At 48.8% G+C, this 18,714-nt stretch overlaps 2 protein-coding genes across 7 annotated transcripts; one reads left to right on the forward strand and one right to left on the reverse strand.

Annotated features, from left to right (window-relative positions):
• Positions 1-301: 301 nt before the first annotated feature.
• On the reverse strand, positions 302-11,952 carry LOC121827511 (uncharacterized). The gene is given in 6 exon segments (XM_076563621.1): positions 302-587; positions 6,814-6,926; positions 6,928-7,041; positions 7,044-7,330; positions 7,333-7,461; positions 11,874-11,952. Coding segments are annotated over 6 exon segments (735 nt in total). The 3' UTR covers positions 302-574.
• Kdf1 (keratinocyte differentiation factor 1) lies at positions 6,638-17,149 on the forward strand. Of its 6 annotated transcripts, none has more exons than XM_006975623.4 (4): positions 6,638-6,766; positions 14,198-15,262; positions 16,143-16,217; positions 16,644-17,149. In XM_006975623.4, exons 2-4 carry the CDS (start codon positions 14,230-14,232, stop codon positions 16,724-16,726), a joined length of 1,191 nt encoding a protein of 396 aa, XP_006975685.1. In that variant the 5' UTR covers positions 6,638-6,766; positions 14,198-14,229; the 3' UTR covers positions 16,727-17,149. The 6 variants fall into 6 exon arrangements, with proteins under 6 accessions (XP_006975685.1, XP_076421458.1, XP_076421457.1 ...); XM_076565343.1 differs by lacking the exon at positions 6,638-6,766 and adding an exon at positions 6,770-6,825; XM_076565342.1 differs by lacking the exon at positions 6,638-6,766 and adding an exon at positions 6,780-6,825 and having other exon boundaries at positions 13,982-15,262.
• The last annotated feature ends 1,565 nt before the right edge of the window (positions 17,150-18,714 follow it).

Consider the following 18,714-nt stretch of genomic DNA (forward strand, 5'->3'; position numbering starts at 1 on the left):
ATGACTGTCTTTCTGGGTTTGGGTTACCTCACTCAGGATGATTTTTTCTCTTTTTTTATTTTTATTTTTGGGTTTTTTTTTTTTTTTTGAGACAGGTTTCTTTGTGTAGCCTGGAACTCACTCTGTAGACCTGGCTGGCCTGGAACTCACAGAGATCTGCCTGCCCCTGCCTCCCAAGTGCTGGGATTAGAAGCATATGCCACCACTGCCTTGAAGAAACTTATCTATCTATCTATCTATCTATCTATCTATCTATCTATCTATCTATCTATCTATCCAAGACAAAGTCTCTCTATCTACATAGCTCTGGAACTTACTACATGGACCAGGCTGACATGGAAGACACAGAGATCTGCCTCTGGAGTGCCGGGGTTAAAGGCATGCACCACCATGCCCCACCCAGAGGTAGCCAGGGTACTTTCTTATGTCTTGGTTTTGGTCTGGTTTTTGTGACAAAGCCTTGCTGTTATATATCCCAGGTTACCTGGAAATTCATGACTCTTCTGCCTCCTGCTTCCCAAGTGCTGGAATAACAGGACTGCACCACAACATCTGGCTAGACAAGTTCCATCATCTACAGAGGGAAACTGCAAGACAGAAAGTGCTCCCACGTCAAATAGTTCATGTCAACTCTCTGATCAATGTCTCCTTCCTACCCATAAGTTTCTACATCAGCAACGGGGTGTGTGTGTGTGTGTGTGTGTGTGTGTGTGTGTGTGTGTGTGTGTGTGATAATCCCTCACTCACAAATACTTCCCACATTCCTCTTCCTCCTGTCAGGGGTATTTGTGTGGTTCTAGTTTGGGGCTACCATGAACAAGATTTCTATCTCGTAGATTAGTGGAAGGTTGAATAATACAATGCAAGTGAGGGGTTTGGCATGGACCTTAAAGATCCTCCTTAACGCTCCTGTTTATCAGCGCTGTTGTCCAGTTATGGAGAGCAGGTAGTCAGGGAAGAGTAAGCCTTGACTTCTTGACACCCAATACTATCGCCAATTATGGGGCCTTCCTAGGGAAAGCAGTGCCTTTTGGTCTCTGCTCATCTCCCACGTGTCTCTCAGGGCCACACAGCCTGACCAACTTCTTCACTCTACTCAAGGCCCAGGGTAACTGTACCACTTTCTGTGGTGATATTTTGTTATACTCGAATAAAATTTGCTTGAAGATCAGAGGACAGAGTCAGTCACAGAGTTAAATGTAGAGGCCAGGCAGTAGTGGCACACACCTTTAATCCCAGTATTTGGGAAGCACACACGCCATTAATCCCAGCACTAGGAAGGAAGTGAAATGTCTGGGTGAAGAAAGGCATGTAAGGCATGAGGAGACAGGACCTAGAGGCCCTTTCAGAGGCGTTCAGTCAGAGGATTCGTGGGGTTGTCGAGGTGAGAAGTGGCCGTGGCTTGTTCCTTTGTCTCTCTGATCTTTCAGCATTTACCCCAATATCTGGATCTGGGTTTTTAATTACAAGACCATTCGGATTCTTTCAACATCTGGCGCCCAATGTGAGGCACAAATCCACGAAAGAGCCACTTGCCTGTGGCTTTGCAGCCACCAGCTCAGGCACCTGGGCCAGAGTTCCAATCCTGCCCGCTAAGGTTTTGTTGCAGCTTCTCTGCAGCAGACTCCATAGGTTTGGGGCTCAACAAGCCACAGGAGCTTTTGCACATTTTCCCTCTGCAGGACTCCACACGTGCAAACCCAAGCCCGGGTCCAGGCTCAGGCTCCGGCTCCAAACACGCCAGAAGTAGCTGCTTTCCATGTTCACCTGTGCAGATGGCTGGCTCTTTGGCTTCTTCCCTCTCCTGCTGGGTGTGGCTTTCACTGGAGCCCTCCTGGGGCTGCTGCCACATTAGGAAGCTGCCTCACTTCACCATCATCTGAATCATCATTGTCAGCCGATTTGGTGGTCAATTGGGATTTCTTAAAAGGGGGAATTAGTTAGGAAAAAAAAAAAGACAGAGCGAGTTTTTTCCCACATTAAAAAACAAAAAACAAAAAAACGGGAGCCAGGGGGTGGGGGTGGGGGGGCGCGCGGTGGCCCACGACTTTTTAATCCCAGCACTCAGGAGGCAGAGGCAGGGAGATCTCTGTGAGTTCAAGGCCAGCCTGGTCTACAGAGCGAGATCCAGGACAGGCACAAAGCTACATAGAGAAACCCTGTCTCCAAAAACCAAAAAAAAAAAAAAAAAAAAAGGAAACATTTTTATAATGGAGGGAATATACAATTGACAGTCTGAAAATGGAACAATTAAATGAGAGGATAATTAACTTCAATGGGATTGATGTAATGTCAATTATAAACATTATCAGTTTGATCATTCTTATTTTATTCCTAAAAAGTTGGTTTATATAAGTGCCAAGTTGGTTGATATGAGTGACAAGATACAAGTCTTAGAAAAACTTATTAAAACAGATCATAGAGATATTCAGACCCAGACAGAGAAATTTAAGGGAGAACCAATCTCAGCATTGCATTATAAGGTTACAGAGAAACCACTTAAGGCTTTCAAACAGCCAACCTTAATTTCTCCAGTAACCTTATAGAAACTGCCAAATGACAGATATCCATCGCCAAGACTGTGTAAGAGCTTGAACGGACTCCTATCCAAATTTTAGATTTGAGGAAATTCAAAGAAGTGATAGTCTCATATGGTATGCATTCCCATTTGTGAAGGAGATGTTAAACTCATGGTCAACTTGTAATAGAATTATCCCTCAAGACTGGAGAGATTTGGTTACAGCAGTCTTAGAGGCTGGTCCCCAATTACAATAGAGGACCTGGTGGAAGGATGAGGCTAAGACATAGAACAATGAAGTAGGGCTAGAGATCTTGAAATATCCCAAGATCAACTTCTTGGGGAGGGCAATTATGCTGATATACAAAGATAATCTTTATATGATGACCATATCCTGGCATTATGCCACACAGCAGCCTTGAATGCTTGGGACAGAATTAAAGAAGTAGGAAAGAAAATTGAATCATTTACTGAAGTTATACAGGGTCTAAAAGAAACCTTTACTGATTTCTTACAAAGACTGACTTCAACAGTAAATAGAATGATACCAAATTCAGAAGCTAGACAAATAATAATTGAATCTCTGGCTTTTAAAAATGCTAATGCACAATGCAAAAGGGTAATTAGGACATTAAAGACAAGATCAGAACTCTTGGAGGAATGGATCCAAGATATAATCAATATTGAATCTCATGACCATGATGAAGCTTGGATAGGAGAGTTGATTTCCAGAGGTTTGAAGAAAAATAGTAATGTCAAAATATTTCAATTGTGGTAAACAGGGTCACCTAAAAAGGGACTGTAAACAGGGCGTTTTTGTTTTGTTTTTTTTCAAGGAATAATCCTAACAGAATGCCCCTCCCTTCTGAATTATGCAGAAGGTGTGGCAAAGGCAGACATTGGACTAACAAATGTAGGTCAACAAGGGACAGACAAGGTAATCCCTTGCCTTTGCCATTGGGATATGCCCTGAAGGGCCTTTCACAGGCCCCCCATGTCAAATTCCATTTAGTCCTTTCCTGTCATTGTGGAAGAAACTAATTCGAAGAGCAATTAAAGAACCTAATGCCTATTGTAAAACAAACAAACAAACAAATGAACAAACCAAAACATACAGCTCTGGATGATAGAACAGCTATAGAAGAGAGAACAAAAAAATTCAGGAGAATCATAAATCAAAATTGATAAAGATTAGATTTGGAAACTCCCCAAAGTTAGGGTTGGGGAAGGGTTTTGTTTTTGTCTTTTCAGGAAATAAAAACAACTATCTTGAAGAATGTAAAGATCTGGACAAATAAGCATCCAAAGAAGGGAGAACTACCCAGAAAAAATTACCAAGAAAAGGAATAATCTGACTTAATTCGATCTCTGACATCTCCAAAAAGATGATGGGATCCCACAACATCGATTCCATCAGGACAATAATAACACCATTAAGCTGACAAACACCACCCAAAGATCAGCTTTGGACTACAAACTGTAGTAGAATATTTTAAGGTGTATTACTTTTGTTTATGTTGTTTTGTTTAACTCTGTGAAGCTGTGTTACTGTGCCTGTCTAACACACCTGGTGGTCTGGTCAATAGCAAGGCAGGAGAAAGGATAAGTGGGACTTGCAGGCAAAGAGAATATATAAAGGGAAAAATCTGGGAGGAGAGATATGATCTAGGAGCCAGAGAAGGAGGAGGACTCTAAGAGACAGCCACCTAGTTACACAGCAAGCCATGGAGTAAAAGTAAGATTTACAGAAGTTAGAGAACGGGAAAATCCCACAGGCAGAAGGTAGTCAGGATAAGTTAAGGAAAGCTGGCTAGAAACTAAGCCAAGTTAAGGCTGGGCATTCATAAGTAAGAATAAGCCTCTGTGTGTGATTTATTTGGGAGCTGGGTGGCGGACCCCCCAAAAAGAGCAAAAACCTCCAACAACAACAAGCTGCTCAGGACAATTTTGAGACAACTAGCTGAGATGATCCAGCCTCACAGACTACTATAGCCAGGGCTTGAGACAAGCCCTGCACTTTCTCATTATGCAGAGACCGGACAACAAATAATGCAGCTACCTTTCCCAGGACTTGACAGTTAACCAAAGTTTTCTTTTCAGGATCCCTTAAAGATGCCTTTACCCTCAGACAGCAGGAAGTAAATTTAAGAACATGACAGCCACATTCCCAAGAGGTGGGGTGGGTGTTTTGTTGTTGTTGTTCAATGAGTTATAGATATTTGTAATTGTTTTGGTGGTTGATTACTAGTTGTTATTGGTAATGGTCAGGAAAAAAGCCAATCAAAGGAAATTAGATTTAGGGTTCTTGTTTGGGAAAAAAAAGAAAAAGAAAAAGAGGATATAGATATGATAAGATAAAAGATAGATTATTGAATCTACTCTGGAAAAAAAAATAGAGAATGTAGCTGGAAATTTCTCCAGTCCCACATGGTCCCACAGTCCCACAGCCGCTTATAAAATAATCACTCAGAGGCTTATATTCATTACAAACTGTATGGCCTATGGCTTCAGCTTCCTGCTAGCTAGCTCTTTCATCTTAAATTAACCCATTTCTATAAATCTGTATGTTGCCATGTGACCACGGTATTACTGATCTGCTGACATCTTGTTGCTCCTTCAATGGCGGGCTCCTCTCTCTCTCTCTCTCTCTCTCTTTCTCTTTCTCTCTCGACTCCGGCCTTCTCTCTGTATCTCTGCTTGGATTTCCTGCCTGGCTGTAAGCTTTCTTGCCATAGGCCAAAACAGCTTTATTTATTATCCAATGGGACCCACACATATTCACACCATAAATATTTTACATTGAATTGGATTTTTGTATATTGTATACAAATTGTGCATACTGATACAAAATTGAGATTATTTTCGATGGAACATACTGTACATATATTTCTACTCTTGTTCAAGGTACCTATACAGTTCATTTAGCAATTTAATGCAAATTTCTAGTCCTTGAAAGTTATTATTACCAACTAATTAGGATATAAAGAAATGCAGGTTAGTAGATAGTCACCTATTACAATCAAACTTGTAGTCAGGTTAGGAGACAGGAACTAGACAGCTGAGGACTCAAGAGGCATTCAGTCAGAGGATCTGTGGAGTTGGTGAGGTGAGACGTGGCTGTGGCTTGTTTCCTCTGATCTTTCAGCATTTACCCCAATATCTGGCTCCGGGTTTTTATTATAAGACCATTTAGGATTCGTGCACATTTGCACACACTGATAAGAAGGTGAACTTACCAGCCAACCAGGAGCCCCCTAGCTCTATCCCACGGCAAAGAAAGAGAGCACATGCCTGGAATCCCAGCACTCTAGGTGTGACATCAGAAGGAGCAACTGTTTGGGCTAGCCTTGGCTACATACTGAGTTGGAGGCTAGCCTGGGATGCATGAGACAACGTCTCAGAAAACCTAAACAGTCTGTGGCCATAGGCTTGTGAACACACCTGGTCCAGTCTGATCTCGGAGCTAAGCAGGGTAGGGTGGGGCTGGAAAGGTGGCTGGGCCCGCTGAGAGCACTGGCTGCTCTTCCAAGTTCCAAGGACCCAAGTGAGGTTCTCAAGAACACACATGACAATTCGTAACTGTAACTCCACTTCCAGGGGACCCCATGCCTTTTTCTGCTCCTTACCCCTGAATGCACCAGGCGTGAAAGTGGTGCACAGTCGTACACACACACAGGCGAGAAACTTACACATACAAAAAAATTAATGTAAAAAAGAAACCTAAATAAGTGAATATGTAGACAGGCAGATAAATCGACGACAGATCATTGCTTAGCTATTCAAACAGTGAAGACTGTTTGCTGAGTATCCGGTATGCGCCAGGCCCTGTACTAGGGAAATACGACCAGACCTTACCCTCAGGGTCAGAGGCTAAAAAGGGAGACAGAAGACCTGAAAGCAACAGCCTGCTGGGGACTAGAATAACGAGCAGAGAGAATTGTTCCATAGAAGAGAGCTAGAATCGGGGGTCAGGGACGACGTCCCAGGAGCCATACTCTTTGAGTAGGAGTTTTGAGGCCCGGGAGGCGCTCCATGGCCTCTCAGAGACTTCCAGGACACGGGACTGCAGCGCGGAGGGGAGCTGAGCACGGCTGCCTGGCGGCCCCTCTCCGGGCCTCACTCTCCTGGCCTGGGCCTGGGCTGGGCGGGGCCTCGGCCAGGTGCGCCGCGGCGCTTCGCGGAGCCAGGAAGTGTGTCCCCAGCGGCGACCCGTGCCGCGCTCCCGCGAGACGCTCACCTGCGAGCCAGGTGAGTGCAGAGGGGGGCGGGGGAAGGGCTGACGGGAGGCGGCTCACCTGGCGGGGCAGGTAAGTCCGGAGCGGACCCGCGGGGGCGCGGAGCGGTGCAGCCCCGAGTGGGTGATCCCGGAGGCCGTGCCTGGACGGCAGCGGGGCGCGGGCCTGGCTCCGTCGGGATCCGACGCCCACTTCCGGGGTGCGCGGCCCGGGCCGGGCCGGAGCGGCCCGAATGGGAGCCGGGCTGGGCGGGCCGGGAGGCCTGGGGGCTGGGGCCGGGCACCTCGGAGCCGCGGCCGGAACCGTAAGTGGAACGGCGTCGGGACTCGCAGGCAATGGCGCTGGCGGCCCGAGAGGCGGTGCGCGCCCCGACGGCAGTGCGCGCCCTGCCGCCCGGGCTCGGCGCCTGCAGAGGAGGGCGGCTGAGGCTGTGCCGGGGCTGGGGCGGGGGTGCGCCGTGCCCAGCGCCCGAGCTGAGCCCACCACGGCGGGGTGACCCGACGCTCGCTCGGGCAGAGGCTGGTGCAGCCGGCTTGTCCCGTGGACGCCGGGAGGAGGGCGGGTGGAGAGCCCCGAGTTGCGTGGCTGTTTGCGGGGACTTGGGGAAAGGCAATGGGAAGTCAGAGTCCCCTGGGGTCACTAGACCCTGGAGCATCCTTGCGGTGCTTTCGAATGCCCAGTGACTGAGCCAGTCTTCCCAGGCTCTCGCTAAACACCCAGCACCCCGTCCCTCAGCGGAGCGCTGTAAGGACACCACTCTCTCCGGTTCTGGGAGATGAGGTTTTCAATTTTTATTTCACTTTGGTTAATTTTTTATGTATTCATTTTTAATTATGTTTAATTAATAAGTTACGTTATTTAGGTTTTTGGTTTTTGAAACAGGGTCTCATGTGGCCCAGGCTCCTAATCATAAGGTAAACCTATGTAAAGATGAGGAAACTAGAACCAAGAGTCTTGTTCCAAGCCAAAGCCGAGGGGAGAATTGGTCACTTAAGTGACCAGTGTTACTGGATTGGCAGGAGGGGAGGAGCAGGGCCGTGGTAGGGAAAGGGATATGTAGCCTGGAATGAATTGGCTGTTTGAAGGGACACTGAGGCCAGACACTGTCCATACCACAAATAGGGAGGCTGCCGGGTTGGTTGGTTTAGAGACAGGGTCTCTCTTGGTAGCCCAGGCTGATCTTGTTGAACTCAAGGGGATCTGCCTGCCTCAGCCTCTCTAGCACTGGGATGACCTGAGTGACCACCATCCCCGGCTTATGCTAGGCTCTGCTCCCTCCCTTTCTCTCCATTCTTCCCAGACTGGAGGTGTGGCTCAGAGCGAGGTACCTGGGCTGAAGAGCCTAGCGCCACCCCCCCCCCCCCCCCACACACACAACAAATCCTGCCCTTCCCAGCTCGCTGTCTTGCTCTGTCCCCTCCCCTTTCTGAGCTTCAGATTCCTGGGCTGTGGAGTGAAGGTAAACTGTTCACATGGTGGTTGTAAGAACTACAACTTGGTTGTAAGAACTAATCGCTTTCACTGGAATGTAAGCTCCTGAGGCTAAGGAGTTCGTCTGTCTTACCGCTGTGTCCATAGAGTTTAGGATGCACATTAGATCCTCAGTATTTGTGAAATAACTCAATGAGTCCATGCCCAGCCTCACATTGATCAAATCAGGACATTTAGTTCTCTCCCTCTGGCTTGTGAAGAACATTTTGTTTTGTTGAGATGGGGTCTTGCTGTCTAGTACATGTTGGCCTCAAAGTCGTGGTCCTCCTGCCTCAGCCTTTATGGTACAAGGCTAACAGGTGTGTGCCTCACATTCAGGTGTGAAAAACTTTTTAAAAAGTCACTTATTACAATTTCAGGTTGTATTCCCGCCCACCCCCCACCCACCCCCCTTTTTTTAACAGCAGCAGGGTAGGAGATGTTCCAAGCAGGAAATGCCTCCCTCAGTTTATAGACTCCCAAAGATGGGGTCTCACAGGCACACACCATTGCCTAAGAGTGCTGCTGCCTCCTGCTCTGGGCTGCCTGGAGCCTAAGTCCTTTGTCTTTCCACCCAGTGCTCTTGAAAGTCACATAGGATGTGTCTGTGCCACGATAACACCTGGGGAATTAGGCTTATCCTAAACAGTGGGTGCAAGGCTGACCCCCGTGAAGAGACCTCAGCAGAAGGGGGATGGAAAGAGGGGCTCCCGTTTGGCTAGGGGTCCTCAAGATCCTTGGAGAAGGAGAGCTGAGTAGGCCCCAGAGAAGACTGTGAAGTTTCAGGAAGAAAGAACTCCTGTGTCCTCATCCAGCACAAGGAATATTCCTGGCCTCCTTGTGTGTCTACACAAACTCTCCAGGATGTGCTGGTTGGCTGGTTTAAACCGTTGATCACACTGCAGATCTGTGTTCCTTTACCCCTAAGAGCTCTGGTCTGCTTGCTAAGCAAAGATACTAGGCTGTTCTGTTTCTCATAGAAACGTGTAGATCTGGGCTGTATAGATGGTTCAGCTGGCATACCTTTAATTCCAGCACTCAGGAGGTAGAGTCAGGCAGATCTCTTTAAGTTCAAAGCCAGCCTGGTCAACTTAGCAAGGACAGCTAGGGCTACATAGTGAGACCTGTCTCAAAATAAAGAATTAAAAAATATATAGTTAGTTAATTTATTAGTTAGTTAACGAGGCATAAATCCCAGCACTCAGGAGGTAGAGGCAAGTGGATCTGTAAGGCCAGCCTGGTCTACAGAGTGAGTTTGTTCCAGGATAGCCAGGCTACACAGAGAAACTCTGTCTTAAAAAAACAAAATAGCGCTTGGGGATTTAGCTCAGTGGTAGAGTGCTTGCCTAGCAAGCGCAAGGCCCTGGGTTCGGTCCTCAGCTCCAGAAAAATAATAATAATAAAAATAAATAAATATATATATAATTAGATATATTACATATAAATATATGATGTTTTCTACTTTCACTAGTTATTCACATTACCCAGGTTTCTATTTTTCCTTCTGACCCCTGGCCCACACTGGATTTAGTTGACGTGTCTCTGACAGCTGGGCTGTCAACCCCTTCCTCAAGGTCACATCCCAGTTATGCGTTTGAGGCAGGAATACTTAACAATGTGTCCTTATCTTTGATGTCATTTCATTTCACTATTGGTGACATTGCTTTTGATCTTTTGGTTAAAGCGCTCCTGGGAGGTCTCTGCAGCCTTGTGGGGGTGGAAACTGTCCCTGGCTGCAGCGTGTAGAAGAGACCAGGACAGGAGTGTTGGGGGCAGTGGTTTGGGGAGGGGGCACTGTTTTGCCCAAGGCATGCAATATTTGTCTGGTTTTGGTTTTTTGAGACCAAAAAACAATAATACTTGTTTCTCTGTGTGTCGTGGAACTTGCTTTATAGACCAGGCTGGCCTCAAACTCAGAGGTCTACCTGCCTTTGCCTCCAAGTGCTGGGACTAAAGTCGTGCGCCTCCATGCTCAGTCCTAAGCGCACAATTTATAAGGACCAGAATGGGGACTAGAAGACAGAGATCCTGATGTCTACAGCTTTGTTCCTTTCATATTGCTAACTCTTAGGAGTCCGTGGTGATTCAGTCGAATACAAGGATTAAGTGTCAGCATCTCAAAGAAGGCTAGGAGGCTGGAGAGATGGCTCAGTGATTAAGAGCACAGGTTGCTCTTCCGGAAGACCTGATTTCCATTCCTACCTAGCACCCACATGGTGGCTCAAAATACAGGCTAAGGACAGTCACTGCCCAGCAAAGCTTTAACTGTGGTTAAGGCCTCCTGAGTATGGCACTACATCATCCCTCAGGGTGCCTTGCTGATTTACTCAATTCCACATGCTTCATCCTAGGAGGTTTTTGTTTTTGTTTGTTTGTTTGTTGTTTTGAGACCGAGTCTCACTATATAGCCTTGGCTGGACTAGAACCCTCTACATAGACCAGGTTGTCTTCAAACTCACAGAGTCCACTGGACTCTACCCCATGCTGGCATTAAAATTGTGACCATTATTGGGTGGTGGCACACGCCTTTAATCCCACCAGGCAGAGGCAGGCAGATCTCTGTGAGTTCGAGGACAGCCAGGACTACACAGAGAAATCCTGTCTTGGAAAAAAAAAAAAAAACTGAGCACCATGCCTGGCTAGCTTTTTTTTTTTTTGGACAGGATCTCATGTACTGGGCTGACTAACCTGGAACTCACTTTGTAGTACAGGATGACCCAGAACTACTAGTCCTGCCTCCGTCTCCCAAGTGCTAGGTTTTCAGACAGGTCTTATTGCACTCTACTTGTCTTAGAAGCTTTTCTAGAAACTGCACCATCAAGTACAGCATGCATGGTTCATTTATGTTTGGTTTTGCCTTGCCTGACACATGGCCAGACTCACTGTTCATCAGTAAAACAGTTGTAGTTCTGAGATACCTAGCAAATAAACTCAAAGAGGAATGAAGATCAGTATTTCAGTATTTTTTTTTTTTTTTTTTCAAGACAGAGTTTCTCTGTGTAGCCCTAGCTGTCCTGGAACTCACTTTGTAGACCAGGTTGGCCTCGAACTCCGAGATTCACCTGCATCTGCCTCCCAGGTGCTGGGATTAAAGGCATGCGCCACCACTGCCCAGCCAGTATTACTATTTTAAGACAACAATGTTTTCTTTTTTATTGACTTTACTTTATGTCTGTGTCTGCACTTGAAGGTGTCCATGTGTGGAAGTCAGAGGACAGCTTTTAAGAGTCCGTTCTCACCTTCTGCCTTATAGAAGCAGGAGTTCTCAGTTCTGCTGTGCTGTGCTGTGTACTCCAGGCTGGCTGGCCTGTGAACTTCAGACAGCTCTGTCTGGCTCTCTCCCCCATCTCCCCGTAAGAGTGCTGGGATTCCAGATGTTCATCACGTGTCCAGCTTTCCACATGGGTTCTTTTGTTGTCAGTACTCTCACCCAGTGAGCCACCTCCCCAGCCCATGAGGATTATGATTGTGGCAAGGAACCCAAACTGCCTGGTGTTCCCGGCAAGGTAGTACACTCCTCTAATCCCAGGACTTGAGAAGGGAGGTGGGAGGGCCAGGGATTTAAGAGCCGCTTTGGCTGCCGAGTAAATTTGAGGCCAGACTGGCTACATGAGACCCTCTTGTTTTAACAAAACCAATCCTTCCCTCACCAAAAAGAAAAAGAGAAACATACTTGATGGTAAACGTTTCTAGGGGGGCAGATGTGAATACGATGAGAGGCCCGTTCATGCCCGTGTCTGGGATGAAGGGCACAAAGGAAGGATAACGGTGATGACTGTGGCCAGGCAGACAGAAAATGTCTGTTGATGATGGCAGGAAAGTGGTCCCTGGAGAGCCTTCCTTCTTTGTGTAAAATCTACATCAAAATTACCATTTTAATCTTCTACATGCCATTTTTTAACATACCATCCTGTGGCATTAAATACATCTGTACTCTCCAGAGCTATGACGCCTTCCCCGCTGAAATTCTGTACCCATTCAACATAGCTCTCCCATGCTCCACTGCTTCATCCCTTGGCATCCACCACACCATTTTTCCACGTCTGTTAAATCGGTAGTTGTAGATATTTCATATTAGCTGGACAATAGAGTATTTGTTCTTTCTTGTGTAGCTTATTTCATTTAGAATGTCTTCAAAATTCATCCATGTCAAAGCACAAAAGAATTTCATTCTTTTTAAGCTCTAGATGCTAGCCCAAAAATGCTTCATTTTTATGAGTCCATTCATCCATTGATATACTTTTTAATCTTTGTTTGTTTGTTTTTTGTTTTGGTTTTTCGAGACAGGTTTCTCTGTGTAGCTTTGCGCCTTTCCTGGAACTCGCTCCGTAGACCAGGCTGGCCTCGAACTCACAGAGAACTTTTTAATTTTTTAACCTTTGTTTTTATTTGATGTGCATGTTTTCCCTGCATATATGTCTGCACACCATGTGCATGCAGCACTTGTGGCAGCCAGAAGAGGATGTCAGGTCCCCTTGGACTGCACTTATATAAGGATGTTAGTGGCCATGTGGATGCTGGGAATCAAATCCGGGTCCTCTGGAAGGGCAGCCAGTGCTTTCAGTGGCTGGGCCATTTCTCCAGCCTCCCACTGATGAACTTTTGGGTTGTTCTCACTTTACGGTTATTGTAAATAATGCTCCTGTGAACATTGACATACAAATGCCTGTTTAAAGTTGCTATTTTCAGTTCTCTTAAGTGTATACCAAGGAGTGAATTTGCCAGGTCATATAGTAATTTTGGGATGTTTTGGGGGGGGGGTGTTAAAATATTTTTTTTTTTTTTTAAGATTTATTTGTTATTTTTGTTTTGAGACTGGGCCTCACTTTGTAGCCCTGGCTGTCCTGGAACTCACTATGGAGACCAAGCTGGCCTCAAACTCACAGATATCCTCCTGCCTCTGTACACCACTATTCCCAGCAGAGATTTTATTTATTCTTATGTATATGAGTGTTTGTCTGGATATACATCTACGCACCTCATATGTGTAGTGCCTACAGAGGTCAGAAGAGGGCATGGGATCCCCAGGACTGGAGTTAAAGAAGGTTGTGAGTCACCATGTGGGTGCTGGGAATTGAACCCCAAGGCTCTGGAAGAGCAGCCAGTGCTCTTAACCGTGAGCCATCTCTCCAGCCCCCATATACACACGACTTTTAAAAATAAGGACTGGAAAGATGGCTAGGTGGTTAAGATCACAGGTTGTTTTTACCGAGGACCCAGATTCGATTCCCAGCACCTACAACATGGCTCACAACCCTCCATAACTCCAGTTCCAAAAGCTCCTATAACCCTCTTCAGATCTTGGGCACCAGACACATGTGGTGCACACACATATATACTGGCAAAATGTTCACACACATAAAACACATTTTAGAGTTTTTAATAATTATTTGTATATGTGTGTGGGGTGGAGAGAGAGGTCCCCACTGTGAGTGCCGTGAGGGCAGAAGATGAGGTGTCAGCCCTAGAGCTAAGTTCCAGGTGGTTAGGAACTATCAAGCAGTAGCATTCTTAACTGCTGAGCCATCCGCCCAGCCCGTTTGTGTTTTTTGTTTGCCGTACTGGGGATGAACTTAGGGCCTCCTTCATGTTATGTAGGCCACCCATGCTACATTCCCTTCCTGTGTGTTTAAGTTGTGAAGAACTGGTCTCTTTCCCACAATGCATATATCATTTCATATCCCCACTAGCCAAGTGCCAATGACCCCATTTCTCTGCACCCCACTGACACTTGTCTGTGTTTTGTTTTCAACAATAGCCATTCATTGAGAAGTTCAGGAGATTTTTAAAGCCTAAGGTAGACCACAAAGAGAACTTTTTCTTTGGGGCAAGAAGAGCTCAACGTTTGCAAGGGTTTTCGGGATGCTCGTCCGCCCTCATCACAGGCTTCCCAGAAGTCTAAAGCTCTTCAGGTCAGCCCAGGAACCTGTCCCTGACCTCTGCTTCTGACCTCCTCCTGGCTTCTCCCCTGCAGGTGCCTGGCTGCAGCAAGCCATGCTCTGAGCCATGCCCAGACCGGGACAGCCTCGCCCATCGTCTGGGCCTCCTCGCTTGGGTCCCTGGGAGAGGCCAACAGAGCTATGCCTGGAAACCAATGATGAGCGCTCCCAGCCCCCACCAGGCCGCCGCACCCGCAGGGCGGACCCCAAGGACCCTGGCCACCATGGGCCAGAGAGTATCACCTTCATTTCAGGCTCTGCAGAACCGGCCACTGAGCCCCCAACCTGCTGCCTCCTCTGGCGCCCCTGGGGGTGGGACTGGTGCAGGGCTGCCTTCTGCTTCCGCCGCTGCAGAGATTGCCTGCAGCGCTGTGGGGCTTGTGTGCGGGGCTGCAGCCCCTGCTTATCTGCTGCGGATCCCACTGAGGGGTCTGCTGAAGTCACTTGGGTCAAGGAGAATGGCGTGCCACCCAGCCCGGACTGTGCACCTCCCAGCCGCCGGGATGGCCAGCGGCTCAAGTCCAGCATGGGCAGCAGCTTCAGCTACCCTGACGTTAAGCTCAAGGGCATTCCGGTCTACCCCTACCGCCATGCCACCTCCCCGGTCCCTGATGCGGACTCCTGCTGCAAGGAGCCCCTGCCTGAGCCTCTTCCCACACGGCACAGCCTGCCAAGCACCCTCCCCAGCAGCCCCCGCGGCTCCGAGGAGTATTACTCCTTCCACGAGTCGGACCTGGACCTGCCCGAGATGGGCAGTGGCTCCATGTCGAGCCGGGAGATCGACGTGCTTATTTTCAAGAAGCTGACAGAGCTGTTCAGTGTACACCAGATTGACGAGCTGGCCAAGTGCACGTCGGACACTGTGTTCCTGGAGAAGACCAGCAAGATCTCAGACCTGATCAGCAGCATCACGCAGGATTACCACCTGGACGAGCAAGACGCCGAGGGCCGCCTGGTGCGCGGCATCATTCGTATCAGTACCCGCAAAAGCCGCTCCCGCCCACAGACCTCGGAGGGGCGCTCAGCCCGCTCGACTGCCCCTGCCGCTGCCCCCGACAGTGGCCATGAGACCATGGTAGGCTCTGGCCTCAGCCAGGATGGTAAGTGGGCCCAAGTAGGAAAGCTCTGGCTATAGGAGGGCTGGGGTGGGTTCTTTGTGGGTTTACCCTTGGCCAGCCGACACATCTCTAAACTCTTGGGCACAGGGAAGCTGAAAACTATGGGGAACATGCAGACTCCGAGAGCTTTGGCCATTGCAGTGTCCCCAGCATCCATCTACCCATCCATCGCGTCCATTGTGTTGGCCACTGCACTGTCCCCAGCACCCACCCACCCACCCACCCTCCGCGTCTGTTGTGGTGGCCACTGCAGTGTACCCAGCATCCATCCACCCACCCACCCACCCACCGCGTCTGTTGTGGTGGCCACTGCACTGTCCCCAGCATCCATCCACCCACCCACCCACCCACCGCGTCTGTCGTGTTGGCCACTGCAGTGTCCCCAGCATGTGTTTGTTTGTTGCGTCTGTCAGGCTCCTCCTTCCCCTATTACTTCTTGGCAAAGCAGCTCCCGAGCCTGGCCTAAATAAGGGCCTAAAGCTCAAGAATTTGGACCTGTGCATTAAGCAAGAAAGGCTAATGATGGGAGTTCACGCTTGTATTCCCAGAACTCTAGAGGCTCAAGAAAAAGGTCTGCCAAACATTCTAGGCCAGCCTGGGCTATAGTGACCTTGTTTCGAAAAACAAACAAAAACCCAAGAATTTGAGCCACTGACCTGGCCTAGCCGAAGTCCCACCTGCCCAACACACACACACACACACACACACACACACACACACACACACACACACACACACACACACACCTTTTAAGCTTATTTCTCTAGCCTGTGTATAGTAAGCACCCTTCTTCACTGAGCTGCAGTAGGAACTGAGCTTTATAAAATATAATGACCACTGCTTATTCATATTTCCTCCCTAGAACTGACAGTGCAGATCTCCCAGGAGACAACAGCCGATGCCATCGCCAGGAAGCTGAGGCCATATGGAACCCCAGGTGTGGTCCTGACCTGAGCAGAGGGTGGGAAACTATACCAGGGGCCCTTCGGATGACCTTCCAGCTTCCTTTGGGGTGGGTGAGGATGGGATCAGAAATGGAAAAAGGCCTGAGCAACCACATACCCACTGCAACCTTGGAGCTGGCTTGAAGCGAGGTTCCCGAATAGAACTCTTAGTGATCAGGGAGTGAGGTGGACAGAAGGCCATCCTGCCTGCAGCTACGAAGCTCCCTTGATTTCTCCTGCCATCCTCTGGGCCTTCACCAGACAGCTGCGGGGGTTTGAACATCGGGAGTGGTCTGCCCGGGCTGTGATGGCTGACCAGGCTCAGGCCTGCTCTGTTCCACCCAGCAGGTTTCTCCCTGGCTGTGGGCCTTGGCTGAGCTCCTTCCCCTCTCTGAGCCTCTGCTTCCTCCTCCAACTAGGGTACCCAGCCAGCCAAGACTCGTCCTTCCAGGGCACGGACACAGACTCTTCAGGGGCACCCCTGCTGCAGGTCTACTGCTAACCCCCAATGGCCCGGCACTCACAGCCCCTCTTGGAAGAAGCGTAGCCAGCGGAGTGGAAGAACCAGGACCCCTTTGTGTGGAGGCCAGACACTGAGCCTAGCAGTGACCTCTGGCTTCTGCTTCTGCTGAATGATTTAGACCATGTACATTTCACAGGGCCATGGTGCCCCTGTCCTCTGCCTCTTCAGCTGAACTGACTGCTGCCTGGGCCTGTTTCTTCCTGTGGCCTGAAAGCACAGCCTTGGGAAGTAGCTTCCCAGTTCCATTCCCATGTCACCCCCAAGCAATTATGGAAACTATGTAGGTAGCATGGCCTCTATATGTGATTCTCTGGGCAGCGCCCACTTGTTACATTGCTGAGCAGTTTGGATCGGATCTTGGATGTTCTGTATTGTTAACATGACCATTGTTGCAAGTATATACACCTGCCTGTCGTCAGGGTTACACGGTCTTCCTGTTCAGCATTGTGGAGTAGGACAAGGTGGGGCCAGGCGGACTGTGGCTTCCCTTTGTCTGGACTGCCAGTCCCCCAGTCTTAAGTACCTGTCACTTGTCAGTGACCCCTCACCTCTCCCTGGTGCTGAGACAGCACTCTGGTTCTCACCTTATCTTGCTCTCGCAGCTAGCACCTGGCACCAAACCTGGGGCCTGAGCTCACAGAGGCAAAAGCAGACTCCCCTTTTATGGGCACCGTGGCTAGCTCCATCCAGGGCCCTTAGCTGCTCTTACAGGGGCTGGTTAGGTCTTGGTAGACCTAACATCACAGCTACTTGAGAGAGTGAGGCAGAAGGATCCCAGTACAGGGCCCGCTAGGTTAGTGGGCTTGAAGTTAGCCAGGGCAGTTCTTCAACCATTACCGCAAACAAAGAAAGGCCCAGCTTACGTTTCAGCAAGCCCTGGGCTGGCTAGCTAGCCCAGTGACCACAGGCTAGCCCAGTGACCACAGGCTAGCAAAGGGGGTTATTCTTTCTCAGCTTCTTCCTTTACAGACATTGTTTATTGTATGTTCAGGCACCCTTTGAAAAGGGGTTAACTATCATTTATCTGGTTTCCTAAGGGACAGATGGCCCCCTGGGGCTGTGACCACAGGACCAGGTGGAGCTATAGAAATCCAACTGGCCCCTGGGAGCTGCTGTTATCCAGATCTAGGCATGAAAAGAATGACCAGGTAGGGGTGTGGCTCGGTGTTGCCTTGCATGTGCGGGGTCCTGGCTTTGATCCCTCGCACTGTAAGGGGGAAAACTGTGTTCACCTGTGATCTCACCTAGGAAACTGCCAAGAGGATTACCGAGTTCAAGACTAATAGGGATACATACCAAGACTCCTCAAAAAGGGGTAAAGAGGTACAGCACCCACACGGCAGCTCACAGTCATCCCTAACTCCAGTTCCAGGCACTCCGATGCCCTCTTCTGACTGCTGTGGGCACCAGGCACACACATGGTCCATATACATAAATACAGGAAAACACTCGTTCACTTAAATCTGTAATTTTTTTAAAGGAAAAGATTACAGGACAGGGAAACCAGAGTAAGCGTTAACAGTCCTAAACTCCAGCCGCGGCCCAGAAACCAATTTCCCAACAGCTCTGTGAAGTACTATTTACATTCCCAGGAAAAAGTTTATCAAAACAGCTTGGTGCTCACTTTAACCTGCATGGCCCTGCATGCAGCGGCCCTACCCTCTGGTGGGAGCAGAGGCTCCAAGGGCCAGGTGTGAGCACAAGTACCTCCTCGGCCTTTCTGCATAGGACAGGTCAAAGACAAACAGTGGGCTCCACTGGACTGTCCCTTGCCTTCCCAGCTCCCTTCCCTATGCACTGTCACCCGGCTTCGCCGACAGTCCAGTCTGACTACTTCCTTCTGGACTCGGCTCCTGGTACTAAGGACAGCTGCTGTTAGATCCTGTTGGCTCACGGGTCCCTTTGGGAGTCCGTAGCCAGAAAGACTCCCCTTTGCTCAGAACCACATGTGGCAGGTGAGGTGGCTC

The sequence above is a fragment of the Peromyscus maniculatus genome, chromosome 2 (genome assembly GCF_049852395.1).
Source record: "Peromyscus maniculatus bairdii isolate BWxNUB_F1_BW_parent chromosome 2, HU_Pman_BW_mat_3.1, whole genome shotgun sequence".
Lineage (NCBI taxonomy): Eukaryota > Metazoa > Chordata > Mammalia > Rodentia > Cricetidae > Peromyscus > Peromyscus maniculatus.